Raw genomic sequence first — 23,512 nt, 5'->3', positions numbered from 1 at the left:
AACGCACACGGTTTTGAAACGAGGAGGCTAAAGATCAAAACGGTGGCTGCCCCTGCAGAGTTTAAATGTCAGGAGAAGACGAACATGCCTGAAACCCTTCCTGGCTCTTTGTGCTTCTGCCCTTTCAGACGGCCCCCCATTCCTAAGTCCCATTCTCCGAGTCTGCTCTGCTGGAGACGGGCCGGCTATAAAAAGCCTCTTCGCCCTAGGACGAAGCGCACAGAGCCTCCGGGGCACCGCAGGAAATGACAGGAGCCTGTCGGCAGCTGTGGCCCCACAGCACGCTGTCCCCAGCCCTCCGCCGGGGGAAGGGGTCTAATGAGGAAGAGGGAAAGGGCCTACTGACAGTCCCCGCTGCAGACAAAAGGCAGGCCACATTTCGATTCACGTGGGGGGACTTGCGACAGGACCTCGTGTGCCTGTCTTTGACCCAGGGAGTCCCGCGCACGCGGCCTGAGGAGGATTTGACAGGCGTGTGCTTCTATTCTCTTAGCTCCTGACATTATCTTCCGGGAATAAAAAGGCAAGCGTGAGCTCCGCGCGGCTCTGTGAAGCAGCCCCCCTCCCACCACCTTGCTTTGTCACATCGAGGGCAAGACCCGGGAGGGGTCCCACCTTCCCAGCACGCCTCTCTCTGCGGCCGCCGCGGCTGCTTGCGGGCAGGGAAATACACAATCCACGGTAACTGCCACCACATGGCGAAGGAAGTCCTGGCGCTCTGCGGCACGGCAATGCTGGGAGAGGGTGCCTCCCGCCGTTCGAGGAGGCCGGGGCCGGCGGCACACAGCTGCGGCACCTGTCACCACGGGCGCTGTTTTCTGCCGGGGAGAGCCCCTCTTACCGATGACCAAGGATGCTCCTTGACCGTGTCACTGTCGTCTGAAAATGCACTCTGCTCCTGATTCGGGTCCGGCCTTTCCAGACAGTGGGGATAACTCGCCCTCCCCTGCCTGGTCCGCCTGCGTGGGTGTCAGAGGGCCGACGCCAGGCAGGAGGGGACGTTTTCCACGGCACTGTCAGTTGCTTTCTGGGGACTGCTACCAGGAACGTCGATCGGGGACACCCGAAATCTAAGTGGGTGGACAAGCAGCAAATAGGATGCTGAGACAGAGCGGAGACTAAAAGGCAGAGTTTAGAAGTGTTGCCCCCTAACTCTTCTCTGTTGGCATTCTGAATCTGAAATGCCAAATAGCATCCCAAAAATCGCACCAGATCCTCAGAACCCGCAGCAAAGTGGCCCCAGCTTTGCTCTATCGTGCGGTGTGTCCCCTGTCCCCCAACGCGGCCCGAGACTCACACAGAAAAATAAGCACGGTACCGTCCTGCCCCTTCGTGAGCGAGGCCACACTATGTGTCCCCATCCTCCCCACCAGCGTCTCCCGCAAACACAGGACTTTTTAAACAAAACCCCAAACCCTTTCCATGTGATGATGATTAGTTAAAAGCTTCACTGATAAAAGATTGAGCTTAATTCTGTACTATTTTCCAGTATCTTCCTTACACTGACAGCAAACAGACAATGTTTTAGTCGGGAAGCCAGAGGACTCTTTAACCCGCAAACCCTTACCTGCCCCTGGAACAGGAAAAGGACTCTTCACTCCCTGTAATCAGAGGGTACCATCACCTATCCCCAAATTACGGCTCGTTAATTGAGTACAGGTCAGTATCAGAGGTCAAGTCCATTTAGGTAACAGTCGAAGGTACGGATGACAAGGAGCGTCACAAAGGGCTCTGCCCACATACAACGCGCCGATCAGCAGTTGAGGTAAAACCCCCATCCCTACAAACGCGTCCGCTTCTCCTGCTTCAGACGCGTTACATAAACTACGAGGGAGGAACTGGGGAGGGGGTGCTGCTCCACGTCTCTGGCTAGACTAATACCAAATTTTAAACACTGCTTCTGTGTGTGTTTGTGGTTTTAAACAAATACAAAGAGTGCTTGGCAGGTTATTTTTAGGGGAGGTAGAATAAAAATACAGCACTGTCTCTCCACATCTATGCCTCACCAAATCTGTGTCTCACACATTTTACAACTTCCTAATAAACTTTACGCTCGCATTCAAAAATACTTAATACTACACAGAACATTAAAATACACACACACACACACACACACACACACACACACACACACACATATGCAAAGGCAAGCATGTGCAAGCCCTTGTCACACGGGGTATTTGTATGGAAATTGGACCATTGTCAAAAGGCCAGGTTATGGTCTGCAATGCTCATGGCTCCCCGAAGCCACCGCCTGCCTGTGCGGAGCCCGGGGAAGGGAGCTCATCGCAATACCACAGAGGGACACCAAGAGGAAGCAGGTTAGGAAAACAAAACCACTTTAATGCTCCTCACTATCGAGGCGACACACAGCGCAAGATAATGACGGCTGTCCTTTCTCTTTAGAATGCTTTTCCACAGCTGCTGGGAGAAAACTGACGAACGCAGTCAGCCTGGATAAAGTCGGCACTCAAGGCTGAGACCTTACGCATGCTCAACTAGTACGTGCCGCAGGTATGGTCGCTTAGATAAGGACGCTACGACTCACATGCAGCTGTACGCACTACAGCCTGCCCGTGACCACACACATTTTCCTGCAGGCTCTGGGCCGAGAGTCGGCGGCTCTTTTCTCCATTCTCCTTCTAGCTAGCTCAGCTGGGTAAAGGAGTGTTAGAGGAGTCAAGGCCATGATTTTCTTTTTAAAATAAACTCAATTTTGGACTAGAAAAGTTACAACGATGGTGCACGCAGCTCCCACGTACCCCTCGCCCAGTTTCCCCCTGTTAATATCCTTCACGACCGGGTACCCTTGGCACAACTAAGAAACCAGCATTGGTTACTTACTATTGATTCAACTCATTTTCTCATTAACATCCTCTTTTTGTTTCAGGATCCAACCCAGGATTGCATGTTCTATTTGACTGTGATAAGATCGTGAAGCTTTAGGGGCGCTTGGGTGGCTCAGTCGGTTAAGCGTCTCACTTCGGCTCAGGTCATGATCTCACGGTTCATGGGTTTGAGCCCCAGGTAGGGCTCTGTGCTGACAGCTCGGAGTCTGGAGCCTGCTTCGGATTCTGTGTCTCCCTCTCTCTCCGCCCCTCCCCTGCTCATACTGTCTATCTCTCAAAAAAACATTAAAAAAGAAAAAAAAAAAAGATCATGAAACTTTAATGCTTTTACAGGCTCCCTAAATGTGTGGTGTTGCGTCTCAGACCCCTCTCCTAGCCCCAGGCATCTGTCCTATCCTAGCCTTTCATGTACAAGGGTCCAGGGAACGACGTGAAGTGATGTATTAAACACCATTAGAGGGCTGGTCCATTATGCTGCTTTGATACAAAAGCCTTAAGCTCACTGCTTAATGGGGACGGGGTCTCCTTTCGAGGTGATGAAAAGGTTTTGGGAGTAGAGGGTTCCACAGCACCACAAAGGTTCTATAAATCACAGAATTGTGTTAATTTTATGTTGTGTGAATTTCACCTGCATTACAAAAAAAACCAAAAAAAACAACAAACCTCTGTGCTCTCCCTCTAAGCTACCTGGCATCCCTTGGACGCAACTATGACTCAAGTGGAAATGATGTGGGCTCAGCTTTCAAAACCGTGTCCCTCCTCCGCACCAATCCCTTCAATGGAATCGAGAATAAGATCCAAATTCTGCAGCAGGACCTAGAGGCACCTGCCCAGCCTGGGCTCTGCCTCTCTGCTCCACTGCACGCTCCGATGGCCCAGGCTTCCGATGGTTCTTAGAACGTGCTCCTCAACACCAGGTTTCTGGGCTGCCGCTTCCGTGGCCCGCCGAGCGTCTCCCGTGGCTCTCCGCACGACCGGCGCGTCTCATGAGGTGCCCGTCCTGTTAGGTTTTGCCCCATAAAGTCCTCCCGCACCGCCCCGACGAGAGGGGCCCCTCCTGTTCTGGACTTCGGGCCCTCATTAACAACCTAGAGTCATCATCTTCCTCGTCTGTCTCGTTTTCCCTTGTATCCCTAGCACCTCGCGCGGTGCCTGGCACGTGGCAAAAGGGGCTCAACAAATAGCTGTTGCTGAGCCCGATGAGGCAGCAGAGGAAATCGCAACCGACTCCATCATGTCCGCTGCCGAGTGAAAGCAGAGACGGGGGGCGGCTGAGGGCAGGGGAAAGTAGCTGGTACCCCGCAGGGGAACCGGCTGGGGCGCTGTGGGGGGGGGGCGGTGCGGGGAGCCCGCGTAAGCCCCAGGTGCCGAGCTGCTCCGGGGAAGGGCCCCTTCCACCATCAGAAGCTGGGAGAGGATCTTCTGTAGCCACATTGCCTTTCTTCCGACATTTCCCAAACACCATTTCATGGGGAAGCCCGACATTGGAAAAAGAAGTCACCAGAGTGTTAGGTGGGGGTGGGGGTAGGGTGAAGACGGGGCCAGCCTGCCTCTCTCAGCCTGTGCTAGGCACCTGCGTAGACCACAGGGCTCTGAAGAACGGAGCTCAAAAACTGGGTTAGCTTGGAACTCAAAAGCCTCTGTGTGTTTTTTTTTTTTTTTTTTTTAAGGTCTGATTTCTGTACAGCAAAACTCACCTTTTGTAGGTGTGAGAGAACAGGAAAAAATACATGTATTTTTTTCACCTCCGTCCCTGGTTCCTGGCATAGAGCTCCTGAAACCCTAAGCGACAGAGTGCTAGGGGTATCCCTCGTTCTAATGAGGGCACCATGGGTGGGCACCTGGATGGGGGCTGGTCACCAGAAAGACCAAGCCATGATCAGAGTAATTAGAGGCTTAGAATTTTCCGTCCCATCCCCCATCCTCCAGAGAAAGGGAGTGGGGCTGGAAACAGAGTTAATGATCGAGTATGTCTGCGTGAGGGGGCCTCCATGAACTCCCAGCAGCACAGGGGTGCTGCGCTGGCTCAGTTGGTGGACTCTTGATCTCAAGAGTTGTGAGTTCGAGCCCCACGCTGGGTGTAGAGATTACTTAAAAATAAAATCTTGGGGCCCCTGGGTGGCTCAGTCGGTTAAGCATCCGACTTCGGCTCAGGTCACGATCTCACGGTTCGTGGGTTCGAGCCCCGCATCAGGCTCTGTGCTGACAGCTTGGAGCCTGGAGCCTGTTTCAGATTCTGTGTCTCCCTCTCTCTCTGGCCCTCCCCCACTCGTGCTCTGTCTCCCTCTGTCTCAAAAATAAATAGACATTAAAAAATTAAAAAAAAAAGAAAGAAAGAAAGAAAGAAAAGAAAAGAAAATCTTAAAATCCCAGTAGTACAGGGCTCGGGGCGCTTCCAGACTGGCCAACACAACCCCAGAAGGGTGATGTGCCCCCACTCCACAGGGACAGAAGCGTCCGTGCTTGAGACCCTCCCAGACCTTGCCCTGTGTGCCTCTTCATCTGGCTGTTCACCTGTATCCTTTCTCGGGTCCTTTAATAAACTGGGAGGAGCTAAGTAGGCATGTCCCTGAGTTGCGCGAGCTGCTCTGGCGAATTAACAGATGGGCGCTGGGGAACCTCTAATCTACGGCTGGTAGCACAGAAGCACGGGTGATAACCCAAACTTGTCACTGTGGTATCTCCAGGTACACAGGGTCAGACTCAGCTAAGCTGTAGGGCATCCAGCTGGGGTCCGGGACTTGCCTGTTGTTGTGGGGCAAACCCCCACACGTCTGGTGACCAGAAGAGGCAGAAGTGAAGTGTTTTATGTGCCCAGTAAAGGCGACTCACTGGAGACAAACATAGGAGGGAAGGACTGGGGTGGCCCCTGTATAGGAAGGAAAACGCAGGTCTTCCTCTAGGGTAGGTATACGGTTCCAGGAGTTTGGAAACATAATAGTGTGCAATCACCACCACAATTAAGATTCAGAATATTTCCATCACCCTAACACATCTCCTCTTGCCCCTTTGGGGACAATCTCTTGCCCTTACTCCTAGCCCCTGGAAACCACTGGTCTGATTTCTGTCCCTAAGGTTTTCTCTTTTCTAGAATGTCATATAAGTGGAATCGTATCGTGAGCAACCTTTTGTGTCTGGCTTTTTTCATTAAACACACACACACACACACACACACACACACACACACACACACACACACAAAACAACCCTCTAACTTAAGACCAATGTTTATACTTTAAAGCATTCACATTTCTCTTACTGCCTCATGAGTAAGAAGCAAAAAATAAAGCTTACCTTCTGGAAAACTTGATAGTTGGATTTGGACCATATATCAAGCTGGGGGGGAAAGAGAGAAAAGCATCATCAGCATCGCTTTTAGAATTTTGGACTTCAAGAGATGACGCTGTAACCCCTGCTATACCTGTCAGCTTGAAATAATAAACGTGATTACGGAATAACAGAACCATGGCATTGCACAGGCATCTCAAATGTCCTGCTTGACCTTCATCTTTCTCAGCCTGTCAGTGATTTAAGGAAGCCAACAGAAGGGACACAGAGAAGTCAGTTGGAGCCACCTGCTGCATCCAAGGCCACATGAACTGAGCTTCTGGCTCACTCTTCTAACCTGGACTCCTACCATGGTTCTCTTGAATGCCCATGTCAATCCCGCCTCAGGACCTTTACACTTGCTGTACCCTTTGCCTGAAATCCTCACATGGCTCCTCGTAGCTCTCCGCAGCTCCAATGTCACCTTATTAGAGAGTCATATCCCAGTTACCATGTCTAAGATATTATTTCCACACGTGCTATCTTGATTCTCTTGGTCTTTTTAAAAATTTGAAATTTTCATTGTGCTTAAAACTGTCTGGAACTTTTTTTTTTAAGTTTATTTAAGAGAGAGAGGGAGAGCAGGGGAGGAGCAGAGAGAGGGAGAGGGAGAGAGGGGGAGAGGGAGAGAGGGGGAGAGGGAGAGAGGGAGAGAGGGAGAGAGGGAGAGAGGGAGAGAGGGAGAGAGGGAGAGAGGGAGAGAGGGGGAGAGTGAGAGAAGGAGAGAGGGAGAGAGAGAGAGAGAGAGAGAGAGAGAGAGAGAGAGAGAGAGAGAATCCCAAGCCGGCTCTGAGCTATCAGCACAGAGCCCAATGTGGGGCTCGATCCAATCAACTGTGAGGTCATGACTTGAGCTGAAATCAAGAGTCGGACGCTCAATCGAATGAGCTACCCAGGCGCCCCCAGCCTGGAACGTTCTTTTGCTCATGTTGTCCTGATGTGGGACCTAGCATGTCATAGACATCAGTAGGTCTTTGCCGAGTGGAGGAAAGCTACCAGCTTCCAGCTGCTGAGGACCTGTTCCATGCCAAGCACCACCCTGGGCCCCCCATATGCACTCTCACTTAATCCCTGGAATAAGCCAGTGTGGCTGGTCCCACTAGCAACCTTGCTTTCCAGAATGAGACAATGGTTCGGAGCCATCTGATTGCCTGTGGTAATCTGGAGGGGCTTACTTATGGATGGTCTCCCCCTGTGGTGCTCAAACTTGGCTGAAGCCAGAAGCTGCGGGGCTTTTTTGTTTTTGTTTTTTGCTTTTGATGTACAGATTCCTTGGTTCCTCCCCAGGAGTGTCTGAATTAGCAGTTTTACAAGTGGGCCTGAGAATCTGTTCATTTGTCTGTCTGTTTTAGCTTTGCTTCCCAAACGGTGACACAACTGTGGTGGCCAGTCAGGCCAGGGACCCTTGATCTCGCACACCCCTCCTTCACAAACGAGGGAGCAGGAGATCCCGGCTAGGGCTTGGAGTAAGCCCAGGCCAGTCCTCCTCTGGCTCTATCTGATCTTGCACAGGGCACTTCGGTGGCGTATTCTAATCAGAAGGATTTTTGTTTTACAGTTTTGTTGTGATGAATCGAGTCAATGCATTCTCATTGTTTCATGAGTTTAGAACAAATTAAGTACAGCAAAAAGACAATGACCCCCAACACAGTGCTGGCTCAAGCATAGTGCAGATTAAAAGACGGGCTGTCAGTATGTCCCCTGGGTATGTCCCCCTCCAACTCTAATATAGGAGTTCAAGAGCTGAACAAACTGAAACAGCTGGTCAATGGGCCTCTTGGAACCTGCCTTTGGGGTTGGCCGCTGGTCAAGGTAGAAGCCTGAGATATGACTGCATGGCCTATAGGTTGTGTTATTGATTTTGGAGCACCTGGGAACAAGAGAAGCAATCAGATGGGACGATTCCTCTCAGAAGACAGGGAGTGGAGTGTTTTGCTTGGCTGGACCACTTCAGGGTTTTGTTTTGTTCTGAGGAAAACACCAAAACCTGCTTTTCTGAAAATGGTCCTTGGAAATCAAAAGGTAGTCTGTGAGCTGGCATGCATTCGGTTCTCCCCGGCTTCTTCCTGTTCAGAATTAGTTTCATGTAAACTTTGCCGTGTTTGAGAACTTTCAGGCCAAGGAGGAGGCGGAGAGGATTCTGAGGAAGCCCTTTGACCCCCGGCGTGGCTCCTGCTGGAGAGGGCAGGCTCAGCTGACCCAAGCCCAGGAAAAGGACTGGAAGAACACCACCTGAACGTTCACTCGAATTGGCCCACCCCTCCCCGTTCCCCCTGCTGTTACCAGCTCCTTCCCGGTTTCCACAGACGCCCCTAACTGACCCTGTTCCTTCTACTCTGGCTCAGCTGCTCTCCAGAAAGGAGGTATCAATGTTCAGTCACTGTCCCCTGCCCACCCCCCACCTCCACTTAAACCACTTGATTAAAAAAAAAAAATCTTTAGGCGTTAGAATTTTAATTTGGCAGGTTAGCAATCTGTAGGGGGAAAAGTGACATGTTACCTCCGGGTAACTCCGAAGGAAACCTCAGAAGAACTCTATGAAATGAATTCCCCACACTGTCCATTGTGGGGAAGAAAAGCGGCCGGCCAGCCGGTCGTGCCTAGGGGAAGTCAGGTCCCTGCTGGGTTCTCAGGGCCACAGTGTAGCCCAGGGCTTTAAAATCCTGCACTTAAAGATTATTCAGAGAGGGCAGAACGAATAAGAATGATTTTTTTTTTTTTTTTTTTTTTTTTTTTTTTTGTAGCTCTTAGCTCTACCAAATCACTGCCAAGACGACAGGGAGATGCCAAAGATTCTAAATCTACATTTTAGGGAGAAAAGCATCAGTGTCTCTACTTGGAACTGATGCCGTTCTCCTTCCATTTGAAGCCCACAGATGTTTCTTCCGAGGTTCTCCACGGTTTATCCCTCCTGCCTGCCTGTTCCCATCAGACGTAGGCAGACTAAGACATAAACACAGGGCCATGGAAAGAGAGACGAGGAAGAAGCTGCACAGAAACCAAAAAGTTCTAGTTTTTATTTAAAAGAGACAATTAAAAAAAAAAAACTCTTCGGTATCTGCAGACTGTTTTAGTGGAGAAATTATCTAGGGAGAAATACACACAAGTTTAATTAAGAGGTGGACTCTCCAGCCTAACTGTGGCTTCTCAAAACACACCATGCTCATTCAAAGTGAGCACGCTGCTCTTTTCGAAAGGTGGTTTAAATATATTATTCAGGACCCTAGGGAATAGCTCCAACCATCTGGGAACGAAGGATGGCAGGCGATACAGCCTATGTAACAGGTGCACACGGGTAAGAAAGGGATCCGATGACAATGGGTCCCCGCGTTGCTGCAAAGGCACAGCAGGCAGTTTGTAACTTGATTTTCTGCTAGATTTATGCCAAAGAAAGCCACTGAAGTGAGTGTTCTGGAGTCAGTGCCCTGCCTTTCCTCGGGGCCAGGAAGATTTCAGAAATCCATTTCAGGGAACCAGGACGGATCCAAGTGAATATTTATTAGCTTCAGCTTATTTGCTGCAGAGGCAGGCATGGCTACCAATTTTTTACTGGCTGTGACATTCAAAAAGGAGCCTTCTGGAAGCTGTAAACTTTCAGCCTGATGAATGGGAAATTATTCTGCACTACAGGGAAAGAAATCAAAGCACCCCTCAGTATTCTGGGCGAGCATTAGAAAAACCTTGAAATGGAAAAGCCAACTTTATGGTAATTGGTGGCTGAATCTGCAGCCTTAGGAGTAGCCTCTGGGCCTCTGGGGATTGGAATGAGTATTTGAGGGGTAGGAGGGTGCTCTATTCTTGGGTAAAATGGAAACAAACCCCACAGACGATCAACTGCTCCAGCACAGACACATCTGGTCTCGGGTTCGACATCAAGACGTCAAAGGGCCTCTCGACTAACGAGAATGGTGACAATCAGCTGAGTTACCAAAGGGAACACTCAGCACGCCCAACATCAGAAGGCGAGGACACAGCAGCTATGTCACTGACCCCCGCCCTCGGCACCTCTAGCACGCCCAGCGAGGGCAGACGCCATTCGCGAAGGACCACGCATTTGGTCCGCACGATACCTGCGTGACCTTTCTCAATGCTTCCAGAGTTCCGGACAAGGATGATAAAACCATTCCCGACTCACAGAGGAGGAGACGGAGGCTCACAGAAGTCAAGTGACCTGCCCAACACCACACAATGAGTACGTGGTGGAAAATTCAACGCCAGTCCTGCCCCCAGAGGCCCAGCTGTCAACCTGGAGGACTGCCTATCGGCTAGAATCCAGGAGTGCCGACTGCCAGCACCCCTGAGCTGTCGTGGCTGTTGCGGGGGGCGGGGGGCACACTCTTGCGAAGTTCAGTAGGACAAGTCTGCTTCGAGGCCTGCTCATGTGACAGTCATCGCCACTGAAGTGAACACTTCTGGCAGCTTATCGGGAAGTTACCAATTCTTCATTTCCAAAAAAACAGTACAAGATACTATAAATTATCTAAAATGGACAATTCCGAAGAAAACGTAGAAAGCCTCACGAGGGTCTTCCAACTTTTAAAGCTTTTATTTATTAGCAGCTTCACCTTGCCAGGTCAACAGGCGATGAGTCTGTGGGGGGTGGAGGGCCACAGGCCAGCAGCGGTCCTACACTTCTCCGTGACTGTCCCGGTTTTCCAAACCACCAGCTTCTACGTGGTCCCCTTCTTAATGTGCCCACTCTTCCCCGGAGAACACAGAGGGGGGCAAGTCTTCCCAAAGAGAGTGGCGGTACAGGTCTGCCGCTCAACTTCTCACTTGCCATCAGGACAGACGTTTGTTGCCAAAAACTGCTGAAAGCACAACTCCGGGGTACCCTCTGCACGCGAATTACACCGGATCCCCTTCCCCGGCTTCCCCCCTTCCCCCATAAGCAACAAGAGGCCGTTTTTCTGAAGGTCGTCTGAACAATTTCAAAGGCTATAACAAATCAAAATGTTCCCTGCATCTAATATCAAACGGGGCCGATGCCAACACTTATTAGAGAAATCAGATTCCAGCTTCCCCAGCCCGCTCGACCCCCCCCCCCCCCCCCCGCCACGCACACACCCCACTTTGAAGTGGGAAGAATGCAGGGATCAGAAATCACCCTGGAGACAGCTCTGGCTGTCTTTGAAGGTTCCCTTTGATACTACTATTTCTCTCCCTCTCTTTCGCTAGGAGGCTAAAAGCTGCCTTTTTTATTGATATGGGGTAATTAATGAAGCTATAGCATTAACATAACCTAAATCCCCTAATAAGATAAATTCAACCGAGACACTTCTACTTCTTCAGTTAAGTCTGACGGGTGTAAAATCAGGACAATGGCCAGGTATTCAACTTAAATCTGCCTTTTAACATGCTGAGTCATGGCTCTCCGCTCCTCCCTGGTTACCGTGAATAGCGGGTTGGTAAGTTTTAAAAGCATTTTTGTATTTTATTAGAGGAATGAGTGTACAGGAGCTTGATATCAAAAATACGCATCCCAGGTAAAGAGGCAGACCGATTAGGGCAGTGGTGGCCGGTGGTTACTGCAAAATGCAAAGTGACAGCCTTGCAGGGATTCTGATGGGAAAAAACCTGCCCGGTCTGGAAATGAGGGTGGTGGCTGGGGGCGGGGGGGGGGGGGGGGGGGCGCGGAGGGTGGCGCTGGGCCACTATTGCAACAAAAGGGACAATTAAACTTTTCAGGACGTGCGGGCTGCTTGGGGTCTGGGGGACAAAGACCTGCTGCGGTCGCAGAGGTTCAGGCCCCAGCAAGTCGGTGGCTTTCCAAGCCACACCCACCGTGTCAGTGGCTGTGCTGCGACTGCAGCAGATTACCCCCGGGCCAGCACCCAGGCACCAGCTCAGCAAACGCAGGGCTGCAGGTTTGGAACAGCAAAACTGCAGGCAGCAATCTGTTCTTGCGGACCACACCCCAAGCTCCCACGGCTCCTTCCAAAGGTTACATTTTGTTTGGGGTAGGCGAGACATTTCCACACATTAATTACCCTAATGCTTACGTGTATATACATATATATAGATTCACATCCACCAGCATCAGTACTGAAAATAGAACGCTAATAACGTCTGCATGGTTTTGTAAAGTGCTCTGAAAAAAAGAAGGGGCTAATCAAATTGGCTAGGATTCGATTCCGGGCAGACCAGCCGTTTGAGGGCATCTCGGCCAGATGAGGTGAATGTACCTTTAAAAGCACCAGCGACTCGGTCCTCTCGATCTCGCTCTCCCCAGTGTTAGGGTCCCTGCTGACCACTTGGGCCGATGTGCGCAGCTGTAAAACGCGGCGAGAGGCCTCCAGTATCGCATCTGTGATGTGAATCATAGCTGAATTCAGCTTCCCAGACATACACTCGGGGTCCTGATGAGCAGGGAGCCCACGCTAATCTCTCATCAGGAAGACACGTGCCATGTGCACACGTGTGTGTACCTCCCTCATTTTCTAATTTACTTATGACTTCACTCCCTGCTGCTTCTTTGGGTCCTGTTGTGATGTTCGGTTCGCCACTTTTCCATCCCCGCTGAAGCATTTTCACATCCCGCGTGGGCTTCTCCGGCTATCCCTTCCCGTATGTTACCGGGCTTCTCCGGCTCTCCGGGCACCGAGGCACAGCCCCGGGACAGAGTCACAGGACACAGTCGGGCCCCTTGAGGTGCTCCTGGCAGATGGGGTCTGAGGCCTGGCGTGGTGTGACTGCGGGCAAGTCTCTGTACCATTCCGGGGCTCAGTATCCTCATCTGCTGAACGAGTCTGACTTAGAACCTAGGACTCTATTACCCGCGTGGGCCAAGTTTGCTCAGCAGGACACCTACAAGGTCAACATATGGAATCCTCTTGGTGTTTCTATCAATTGCAAGATAGAAACGGAAACAAATAACCAGGAGGTGCTAGTTCTAATCCTGGACAAAGACCGTTCTAAACGCCACGGGCGTGTTCACGAGGAAGCTAGCTTGTGCTGCGTTCGGACGCACACCTGGGCCTGTGTCTCCAGAGCCCATGCTCGTACAAGAGGCTCCTGGGAAAATGGGGACAGGAAGAGAAAGAGGATGGCAGGAGGTCAGTGTGAAGGGCAGAGTGAGTCTGTCAGGTGGACAAGGGGGAGAAAGCATCCCGGGCCAAGGGCACAGAGGGTGCAGACGGGCGACAGAGTCGTGGGAGCCCCAAGCGGCACAAAAGGCTGGAAGATGAAGCTTGCATATGGAGACGGACGGCAGGCAAGGTCACGAAGGCAGGGGCCGCATCACTCGACATTTCTATGCATTGCTAAGGAGCTTGGATTTTATTCTAGAAGCCAGGGTTTTCAGAAGCATTGCTGCTCAACGCCACTGTCACAACGTACTCTGAGATTAAAGGGAGAAACGATGAATTTGGGGTTCAAATAAGTTGGGAAAACATCACACACTATGTCCTCCTCTAGGGAGATTCGTAAGACACTCAGCAAACTAAAGCTTCTAAGAATTTCTACGGTCAAAACACCTACTGACCCTTCCCTAACCCTGTGTTTCTCAGACATTTTGACTGTGGCCTGCTTCGTGTCCAACACCTATTAATAGTCTACTTTCCTGTCTGTTTTGGGCAATGCGGGGTGGTGCAAAGGAGTCATGTGCTTGGTTGTGTATCCTGGGAAGACCACTCTGGAAGCCAAGTGAAGGACAGGCCGTGGGAGGGAAATAAGACTGGAGACAAGGCACGAGGAGGCCAGTGCACTCTCTCCGTTGAGAAATGAGAACCCGGACGGACAGGCGGGGCCCAACTTGGGACAGATTTAAGCGGGAGAATCGCCAGAATCCACTAGATTTGAGGGAGGGGACGGTTTCAGTGGTTAGGTGGGGTACGATTAACAGCAGTGGGAAACCAAGTTTCGGGAGGAAGCGTGACAGGCTGAATGTGAGGTGCACCTGGGGAGGAGAGGTCCCACCTAGACACAGGTCGCGAGCGATCCTCGTGGGCTGACACACAAAACCACGGCGTGGGGGGACGGTCGGAAGCCCCTGAAGAGGAGCGACCAGAGAGAAATCCTAGAGACGTACATTCGCGACTGTTTTCTAAGTCCCTTGTTTAGGTGCAGAGTAAGAATGACGTTAGTTATCTACTGAGTACGGACTAGGTGGCAAAGTGCCAAGTGCGTTCCGGGTCTTATTTAGGACACTTCCGGAACGGGGCAGTTAAATGCCACGTGAAAGGGATCAGGCAAAGCAGGTAAAACCTCACTCCTCAGAATCTAACATCAGAGAATGTTTCCTTCCTCTCTCGAGTCTGGATCTCTTATCACATGGTCGCTACCGCTGCTTAGCTTTCTAGGTTTCTAGCCTTCTGTCCCCAGTGCACCTGTGAGACCCTGGACGGCAAGGGCTGTGTTTCACACCAGCCGTGACTACGGAGTCGTGAGCCTCGGACAAAGGCAACGAGAACCACAACTCTCAATGGCCAGGAGCAGTGATGCGGGGGCTCCTGGCCAGGGTACGTGCTGCCCCGGGGCTGCTTCTGCGGAGGCTAACCAGTTTGGAGCTGCTCGTCAGAACGGCCGCCAGAGTCTACGAATCGTACACAGGATCACAAATCATACACACGCCCGCCCCGATGACGCACATTACTCTCCATACCTGCTCTAAAGAGTCACTCTGGTGTTTCCGAAAGAGAAACAAGAAACCTCCCCTCGAGGAATGCTTTGTTTTCAATGGGGAGACATCCGAGAACTTGGCAGAGTCCCTGAAGTGAGAGCAGCTTCCCTCGTCGACAACACTTGAGTGGGACGTGGAAATGTGGGGTTACTTGTTCCAAACACGCATCTCATCACTTTACGGGCCACAGCTCTTGTGCAACACACCGGTATGTGCTAAGCTACCTTTGCCACTTTCTGAAGAAAGTTCTATCCTCATTGTAATGTGGCTGTCGGACGGGGCGGGGCTAGCACCGTAACAAACTTTAGAATTTTTACGGGGATTCGCGAAGCAAAGGGAGAGCTCAGGAGAGAGGGGCAGACAGAGGCTCAGTGCAAAGCAGTGGGCAGGGTGTGTCCGGGTGGGCATCTCAGGCGGAGCAGTGCTCATTACGTTCCGGAAGCAAACACAAACGAAGGCTGTCAGCTCCCATTAGCATCCTCTGATGCTTGCTCTACAGCCATATGGACAGTGTGCAGTCGAGAGAAATTAGGGGTTCACACGGGTGAACTCTCTATGAAACAAATCACCCATGGAAATAACTTCTCTTTTTTCAATTACTCTGCTCCCTACATACTGCCGCGGATACGCGACTTCCTCAGGGCCCCTTGTTAGTTTCATGGAAAAAGATCAGAAGCAGGCTGTGTGTCAAACTAACTCGAAGTTTCCTCATGGTTCTAGGAGAAGCAAGATGCCGAAAATGCCCAACCCTGGGCTATTGATGTGCTTGCACTACTAGGCAAAAAGGAAAAAAAAAAAAAAAAAGAAAAAAAAAAGACAAAGAAATCCATCTCCTCAGAAGACACATTTAATGAGGCAACTGGGGTCTAAGGTGATAAATTAGAAATTCAACTAAGGGCATCAGGCTTAAAGGAACAAGCAGAAGCATGATGAAAAATGCAGGGGAGAGAGAGAGAGATGTTTTTCTGTGCAACGTTCATCTTCCCACTGATAAACTATGCTGGCTGATCATTTCGGCTATGACTGCTGGCGTCTAATGTCATTCATCTGGGACTGGACTACATCTGCTCTGGGATACGGGAAATAAAGGGAAACAGAACAGAAGACTCCAGAACGCTTACCTTGCCATCTTCCGTGTAGACATTTTCATTATATCCCTTAACTATTGTTCGATCAATGAACAGGCTCCGCATGACGACAATCACTTTCAACACCTTTCCCAAGGTCACCTGTCAAAACACGTGCAGGTGGGCATGAGAGCTTACACTTGAACATGCAAATGCAGGAAGCGGGGCAAGACGATGTGAACAAGAAAGGGTCACCTCTCCCTCTTGTTCCCCAGAGACGTGCCGGAGGGCCTTCTGAGGGAAGACATCCTCAAACGTTCACGAACTAGCCCTGAGAACAAGGCCCTCCTGCAGTTGCTTCAGGATGGACGGGTCCCCATGTATCCACCTATGCCGAATTTATTCAGATTTTTGGCTTCTAAATCTCAAGATAAGTTCCGTATGTTTACTACTTGACGGATAAAATAAAATGTCCTTCTATTTGGTTCTATCTTAAGATGATCCTGTTCAAAGGCTGTCTATGATTCTGGCATCCCAGGATCTGGTAAACACATTTGTTTGCCTGTTATTTCGTGGCCCCACGTACGCACAAGGATTATGTAGGGACGACAACAGAGAGATGAAAGGCAGGTGCCAGATGCCCGCCTGGCTCAGCGATCTATTTATAATAGCTGGTAGTAGCTGGAGACACAATACCAAGTAAGTTCTGGAGGTAAATGGAAAGTAGCTGAATTTTGTCTCCAAAAAGGGACACCATCCTGGAAATCCATTAAGTGCTTTCACTCTGTTAGAAAGGAAGCACGTACTGTGGATAAAAAAGAAAACCCACACACCTAAAAAAACACGCAGTTTCCTATAACGCCAGGGAAGAAGTAACCCGCCGTGCTTGCTGGGACAGGCTGGGCACTAAGACTAGAAACGGCACCTTCCTTGCTTTCAGGGGCTCACGTAACTCTGCCAATACTCTGCTAAGCCTCTTGTGTTCATTTCCTAGATGAGACCCTAGAGGCGTACTTGGAACACCACCCATCCTAGGCCCACGGTCTGGGTTGTTTGATGAGGCTCCAATATCACAGGATGGACCCCAAAAGACCCCCCTGTCCCAATCCTTTTTTTTTTCCTAATTAAAAAAAATTTTTTTTTTTTTACATTTATTTGAGAGACAGAGAAAGACAGAGTACAAGTGGGAGAGGGGCAGAGAGAGGGAGACACAGAATCCAAAGCAGGCTCCGGGCTCTGAGCTGTCAGCACGCGGCCCGATGCGGGGCTCGAACTCACAAACTGTGAGATCATGACCTGAGCCAAAGTCGGATGCTTAACTGACTGAGCCCCCCAGGCGCCCCCCGCCCCCCCGCCTCTCCCCCCGCCTGCCCCAATCCTAACTCCACGAGCCAACATGCACTCTGTTTCTGTGGATGCCGCCCTCAGCCGTCCTCTCCTTATTTCCCTGTTCTCCACAGCTTCTAACCGACTGTCCACAGCAAAAGCCCTCCTCTTTCCTCGACTAGTCCTGGAGGGGCAGCGAGCATTCCTAGTATCCGGTTCCTTCAGTAACTTCTAAGTGCTGAGAGGAGCTCTCTATTTTTGTATGTTTAAAATGGCCCAGGATTATAAACAGTGTAAGAAAAAGATAGGATAGCCTTATTCACGTTTGAGAGAGTGTTCATAAAAACATCTCGTTTCTGTATAGTACTTTCAAATGTTGTATACCACGTAGCATTTCATGGGCCACTTCCTGTATCCCTGGAAATCACTATTTAAGGATGTCAATAAACCACCAAGGTAGGAGCAATGACTCTCTCTAGTTTACATGCACTCTAGTCGGGGGCGGCGGGGAGAGGAAAGAAAAGAATCAAATTAATGGTTTTGTAATCATAAACACTGGAATGAACAGCCGCTCACTGGCCTGCAGTGGAAATCCAACACACCTTTCCCAACAGGGCCACCGTTTTCAACCGCCCTTTGCTAATAAGCAGAGATAACTAAGCAATTGTTTCCTTAAAAAAACCAAAGTCTAGCTGACTTTAACCAATAAACTGCCTCTGTCATTTCTCAGGCTTCTTAAGATGGAATTCAAAGAGAACACACACTAAAAACACTAGATATTTAAATGGAAAACTTTTTTTGTTGTTTTTAAGAGTGACTTTTGATACTTTAAACCTAACAAATACTAAAAAGTTAACTAATAAATAAGCTTGCTATAGAAAATGGAAAATTGGAGTAAAAAGGCAGAAAATAATCATTCACAGTCTGCCCTTCTAAACTGTTAACATTCGGGGGGGGGGGGTATTTCCTTTCAACCTTTTTACTACCCAAGATCTATGGACTCCACAGAAAGAGAGGCCAGACCTGTGGCTGCCAGAGACGGAGGGCGGGGCAGTAGGCGAGCAAAGGGCACAACGGTCCAGTTACACTACAGGTAACATCACCCACGATGACCTCAGCTAGCACTGCGGCAGGACGTGCAGGAAAGCAGTTTCCAGAGCAAATCCTACAAGTTCTCTTTACGGGGAGAAGTCTCTCCCTTCTTCCTCTTCTTTCTGGTACTTCTATTCCAGAAGATGGATGTTAGCCGAGCCTCCTGTGGTAATCGTTTCGCATCAAACTTACACAGTGGTGTAAATCGATTCCTTTGGAATAAAACCGGAGGAAAGAAAGAGCTACTGTTTCTGAATTTTTGACACGGTTGTAATTGAAACCACATACATAATTTCAAATCACATTTTGATTTAAAATTCTGACATCAGCACCCGTTACACATCGCCGTGCAGTCTCCAAAAATGGTGGCTGCATAGCATTCCACTTAGTGGGTCTATTTATAATTTCTTTAACCATTCTCCTACTGCCGGACGTGAGTTGCTTCTAAGTTTTCCCTGATATAAACATGCCTACCATGTGCACTTTTGTTTTTGTTTTTGAGATGTTTATTTTCGAGAGAAAGAGAGAGAGATTGAGAGAGCATGAGTGGGGGAAAGGCAGAGACAGAAGGGGACAGAGGATCTGAAGCGGGATCTGTGTTGACAGCTCGATGCGGGGCTTGAACCCACGAACTGCGAGAACATGACCTGAGCCGAAGTCGGACACTTAACCAACTGAGCCACCCAGGTGCCGCTACAATGTGCATTTTTGTTCACTATCTTCGTTGCGTCTGGGATTATTTCCTGAAGACCTGCAGAACTGTAATTACCGGGGCCAACAGGACAACTATTTTTAAGGCTTCTGATACAATCTGCCAGCCAACCATGAACCACAAGGGTTATGCCAGCCAGAAAGGTACGAATGCAATTATTTCACTCCTGTCTTGCCAGTAACAGGTGCCATTAAATCAAAACAAAAGCAAAACCACCCCCTTCTGGAGGGAGCAACTTAGTTATTATTATTATTTTTTTATGTTTATTTGCTCCGGAGAGAGGGAGAGAGAGCGCGAGTGGGGGAGGAGCAGAGCGGGGAGAGACGGGGGATCCAGAGCAGCCCCCGACAGCAGCGAGCCCGAGGCGGGGCTCCAACTCACGAACCGTGCGATCGTGATCTGAACCGAAGTCAGACGCTCAAAGGACTGAGCCCCCCAGGCGCCCCTTAATTTCTTTAACCCATTTATTATGGAAGATTTAAACACATACACAAAGGTAAGTGAAATAAACTAAAGAACCTCCACAGACCCACAGTTCGACAGTTACAGCTCCTGGAAAACCCCGTTTCACCGCTACCCTCACCTACTTTGCCCTTTTCCTGCGTTATTTTGAAACAGGTAACAGCGGTAACATTGTTTCATCTGTAAACATTTTCCTTCTGTGGCTCTAAAGGATAAGGGCGCACAAAACAAAACAAAGCAAAACGCGCAAGATTATGATGCCATCCCCCATCCCAATCAACAAGAATTCTCCAATATTATCAAAACTGAAGTGGTCAGGGCTCAAATTTTCAACGGTCTCGTAGATGCCACTCTTAAGAACGTTTGCTTGTACCAGGATCTGAATACGGTCCACACCATGTGATGGGCTGACACGTCTCGTAAGGCTCGCCTAAAGGTTCCCCATCGCCACCCTGCCCCCCTCCCCCGTCCCCTTTTATTTGTTGAAGAAACTGGGTCAGTTTTTTTTCTATAGAGTTCTCCACAGTCTGGATTTTGCTGATGGTGCCCCCATGGTGTATTTTACACGTTCCTCCTCACTCTGTACTTCCTGTAAACTGGCAGGAGAGGAGATTCAGCGTGATTTCTTTTGGCTCCACGAGTTCACAGGCGGTGTCACCGTCTACCAACAGGAGGCAAGCAAGCTTGGGTGTCTCGGTAGGTGATGCTGGCAGCTGTTGACCCATTAATTCACCAGGGGTCTGTGCTGGCCACACACCAGGGTGACCATTCCGTCTTCATTTATCAGCTGGAACACTTTTATAAAGAGAAACCTCCCCTCATCTACGATTCGGCTACTCAGTGGTTGAGTTTATTACGCAGGAGGAGAGGCAGGATAAATGCTCCGTTCTTTCCCTTTATTTACCAGTTTTTGAAACAACGCATCAATTCACTAGTTTCCTTCCTGTGTAGACGGCTCAGTTTTCCACCCAACATCATTATAAACTCGTGGACTGAAACATATTTGATGTATCTGTATCTGATGTGATTATTAGCCTCACAGTCTTACTGATGCTCACACTGTCCTGTCTGTGGCCAGGGGGCATCTCCCTGGTTGAGTCCTTCCGGCACACTCTAGTCTCTGTGCCTTGCTTTCTGGTACAGGGCATTCCAGGCTTGTCTTGTTACAATTCCTGCCCTAGCTCATGAGTCAGCCGTTTCCTCCGAGAGTCCTACTTTTCCGTGGGAAATGGCATTTCACGACCACGATCAGGGCAAGAGAGGCAAATAATTTTGACCGGTTAAAATTTTTCTTTTCCATTTTATGAATATGAATTAGCTCAGTATTTTCCGGTCCACTTCTCCCTTAGCCTGTAATCGTTTAGAGAGCGAACACCCCCACAGCTTGTGCCTATACTGGGCTGTAGCGGTTTGTGGACAACTTTATTATCTCTCAAACCGGTAAAGCTCTATGAAGTCTACCCATGCTTATTTTTTAGAAAGCCAGAAAGGACCCTGGTGTTCATCTAGGTTGAATATGCATAGATTTATGGCTTTCTGAATTTTTAACGTGGTCATAACGAAACTACGTATGCGACTTTGAAGCCTGAGAGTGAGGCCCTGGAATCGGGTGCACTCGGGTCTCAGCTCTGCTGCTGGAAAGCCTGGTCATCTACCTTCTCTGAAGGTCAGTTTCCTCCAACCCAGGGGAGACGACGACAGCCCCACCTCGGGGTGGCAGTGAGGAGTCAGTGCGCTGAGAAAGCTGCACAACAGGCCCGGCACAGGGTGCCTCCCAGGGGCAGCTGTCGCTACTCGGCCCAAGCCCTCGCCTGGACTTGGCAGAGGCGAGATCGCTTGAAGCCGGTGAACGTCAAAGCCGGATCCACGACGGGTGCTGCCTCCGGTTCAGCGAACTTGGCACTGGCGTTAATCTACCTTCTTCTGCTATCACACCTGGGGCTAAAGGGAAGCTGCAGAGAAGGGGTGACGGTCGGGCTGGGCCCTGAGGTCCAAACAACAATGTGCCTTCCGACGAGCGGCTGCCGAGTCAGGGCCAGGGTCAGGGCAGTTTAGCGGAAGATGTGAATGAAGCTGTCACGTGGGCTGATCTAGACAGACCCTGCTGACACCCAAAAGAGGCCATTTAGTGTGCAGGTCAAGCGCACTGGGCTTCCTTCCCACGTCTGCCACCGGGCGGTGTGATCGAGGGGAAGGCAAACAATCTCTCCTGCCTGTTTGCTCAACTGCGGAAGTCGGAGGGCCCGAGAGGAAATCAAACGAGTTGGTCCACGTGAAACACGTGGCTACCGCTGTGGCACACGACAGCACGAGACGGCGCTCGGCGTTGTTTCTCCTGAGTGCGCTGTGGTGGACAGGGCTGCGGGAGCCTCTGGACCTCCACCGAGATGGTGCTTAACGAACGTTCTCTAACGGGCTTCCCGGCCCTCACGTCACTCTGCAAGGATTCACCTCCTCACCTGTCTAGACTGCTCGAGCGTAGAAGGTAACTGGATGCACCAGGCTGTAAGGACCTTGCAGTTCCGGTAGACTGATACAGCAAGGCGTCGCGTAGCAGCCCACGGACAGGGTTCTACAGCGTAGCCAACGCCGGCCGCGGTCACAGGCGACACGCCCGGCGACCGGGGCTACGGGCTGGTTGCTGGCAACTGCCGGGGATACCGCAAATAAAGCTAATGCCATCTGGTAATGAAGCGGGTTTGCTGTTACCAAGGTAACACTTCTTCTACGCCGAGCAGCACATTTCCGGAGAGCTCACTCACTACTCCTGTGTCCGTCCCCATGAGGGTTCAAATGGCAAGCTGTGAGGAGTCTGAGGAAGCCAGTGGGCCTCCCAGCCGCTCGCTGCCCTTCCAAGGAGGTGCCTTTAGACATGCTGCCACGGCCTCGTCCCTCGTCAGGCTAGCTGTGCTCTGGGCAGCTGGGGCCGCGTCGGTGGTCTTCCCTATGGGGTCTCACCGCGGTTGCCTACCAAGGCGCGTAGCCCAGCAAGAGAATTTCTAGTTCACGATGGCAAGGCGAGTCGCAAGATACGGGGAAGCGGGAGGAAAGCTGAGGATAACAGCAAAAACACTTAGTTGCGTTCTGCCGCCGACTGTTGCCTACCACAAACTTACCAAATCTGGTAGCTGAGATGTTGTCTACACTGGCAGACCACGTGAGCTTAGAAGTTGAGAGAAACTGATCGCCTAAAAGCTTATTCCCCTGGGGCGTGTGCAGAGGGAAAGGCACTTTGAAACTGAACAGCACCTGTGTTTAGGATACAGGGGAGGTGAGTGGACCAAAAAGCTCATTTGCACGGGGAGCCCAGGACCGGATCCGGCATCCCTGAGCAAGCATAAAGCATGCGTGTGGGAGGTGAAGGGGATAGCATGATCTCTGTCATTCAGACAAAGGCCACATGGCTGAGCAGGGGGGTCGGAGGGAAGGAGAGAAGCCAACCATACAGTCATCGTCAAATGTCATTTTCCAAGTATAACCACGGGAGAAGTCAAATATGTTAAGCAGACCCCTTAATATGTTAATTTGTACTTTAACTGACGTCTGCTGTGCTTTAAGTGATGTCCATCAAAGTGTGGTTAGAAGGGTGGGGATGGGGAGGGAAGGAGAGCCACAGAGGCATCTCTACACAGGCTCAGAAGTAATTATCTTTCAGTATGGTGTTATTAAGAACCTTCCTCTTCGTATTAATTCCAAAGAAAGAAAAGGATAAAGTGAATGGTTTCGGTAAACATTTACCGAATACCTACACGTCCTGGGCGAGGACACAGAGTCAATCGTGTAACCTTAGCACTGGAAAGGATTTAAAAAAATCAGTTTTCTCAACTCCCCCATTTTTTTTTGTAAGTAGGCTTCATGCCCATTGTCGAGCCCAACGCAGGCCTTGAACTCACGACCCTGAGATCAAGAGTCGGATGCTTAACTGACTGAGCCATGCGCGTGGCCTTCTTCAACTCCCCCATTTTATTTTTTAATTTTTAAAAAATCTTTACTTATTTTTGAGGGAGAGAGAGAGAGACAGAGCATGAGCAGGGGAGGGGCGGAGAGAGAGGCGACA

The 23,512-nt window shown here is 50.2% G+C and overlaps 1 protein-coding gene across 6 annotated transcripts in view; it reads right to left on the bottom strand.

The window, feature by feature from the left end:
- Positions 1–23,512, bottom strand: part of MED27 (mediator complex subunit 27) — a 243,482-nt gene that overhangs the window by 55,573 nt on the left and 164,397 nt on the right. For 4 of the 6 annotated variants that reach the window (XM_058693745.1, XM_058693747.1, XM_058693748.1 and 1 more), the window contains exons 5-6: positions 15,918–16,025; positions 6,144–6,185 (exon numbers count right to left, since the gene is read on the bottom strand). In XM_058693745.1, coding sequence (XP_058549728.1) covers positions 6,144–6,185; positions 15,918–16,025 — 150 coding nt within the window. The remainder of the gene's footprint in view (positions 1–6,143; positions 6,186–15,917; positions 16,026–23,512) is intronic. The other 2 variants (XM_058693746.1, XM_058693749.1) reach the window with 1 other exon arrangement.

The sequence above is a fragment of the Neofelis nebulosa genome, chromosome 12, assembly GCF_028018385.1.
Source record: "Neofelis nebulosa isolate mNeoNeb1 chromosome 12, mNeoNeb1.pri, whole genome shotgun sequence".
Classification (NCBI taxonomy): Eukaryota; Metazoa; Chordata; class Mammalia; order Carnivora; family Felidae; genus Neofelis; species Neofelis nebulosa.
Note: the sequence above shows the minus strand (reverse complement) of the source record. Positions and strands in the feature narration are given on the sequence as shown.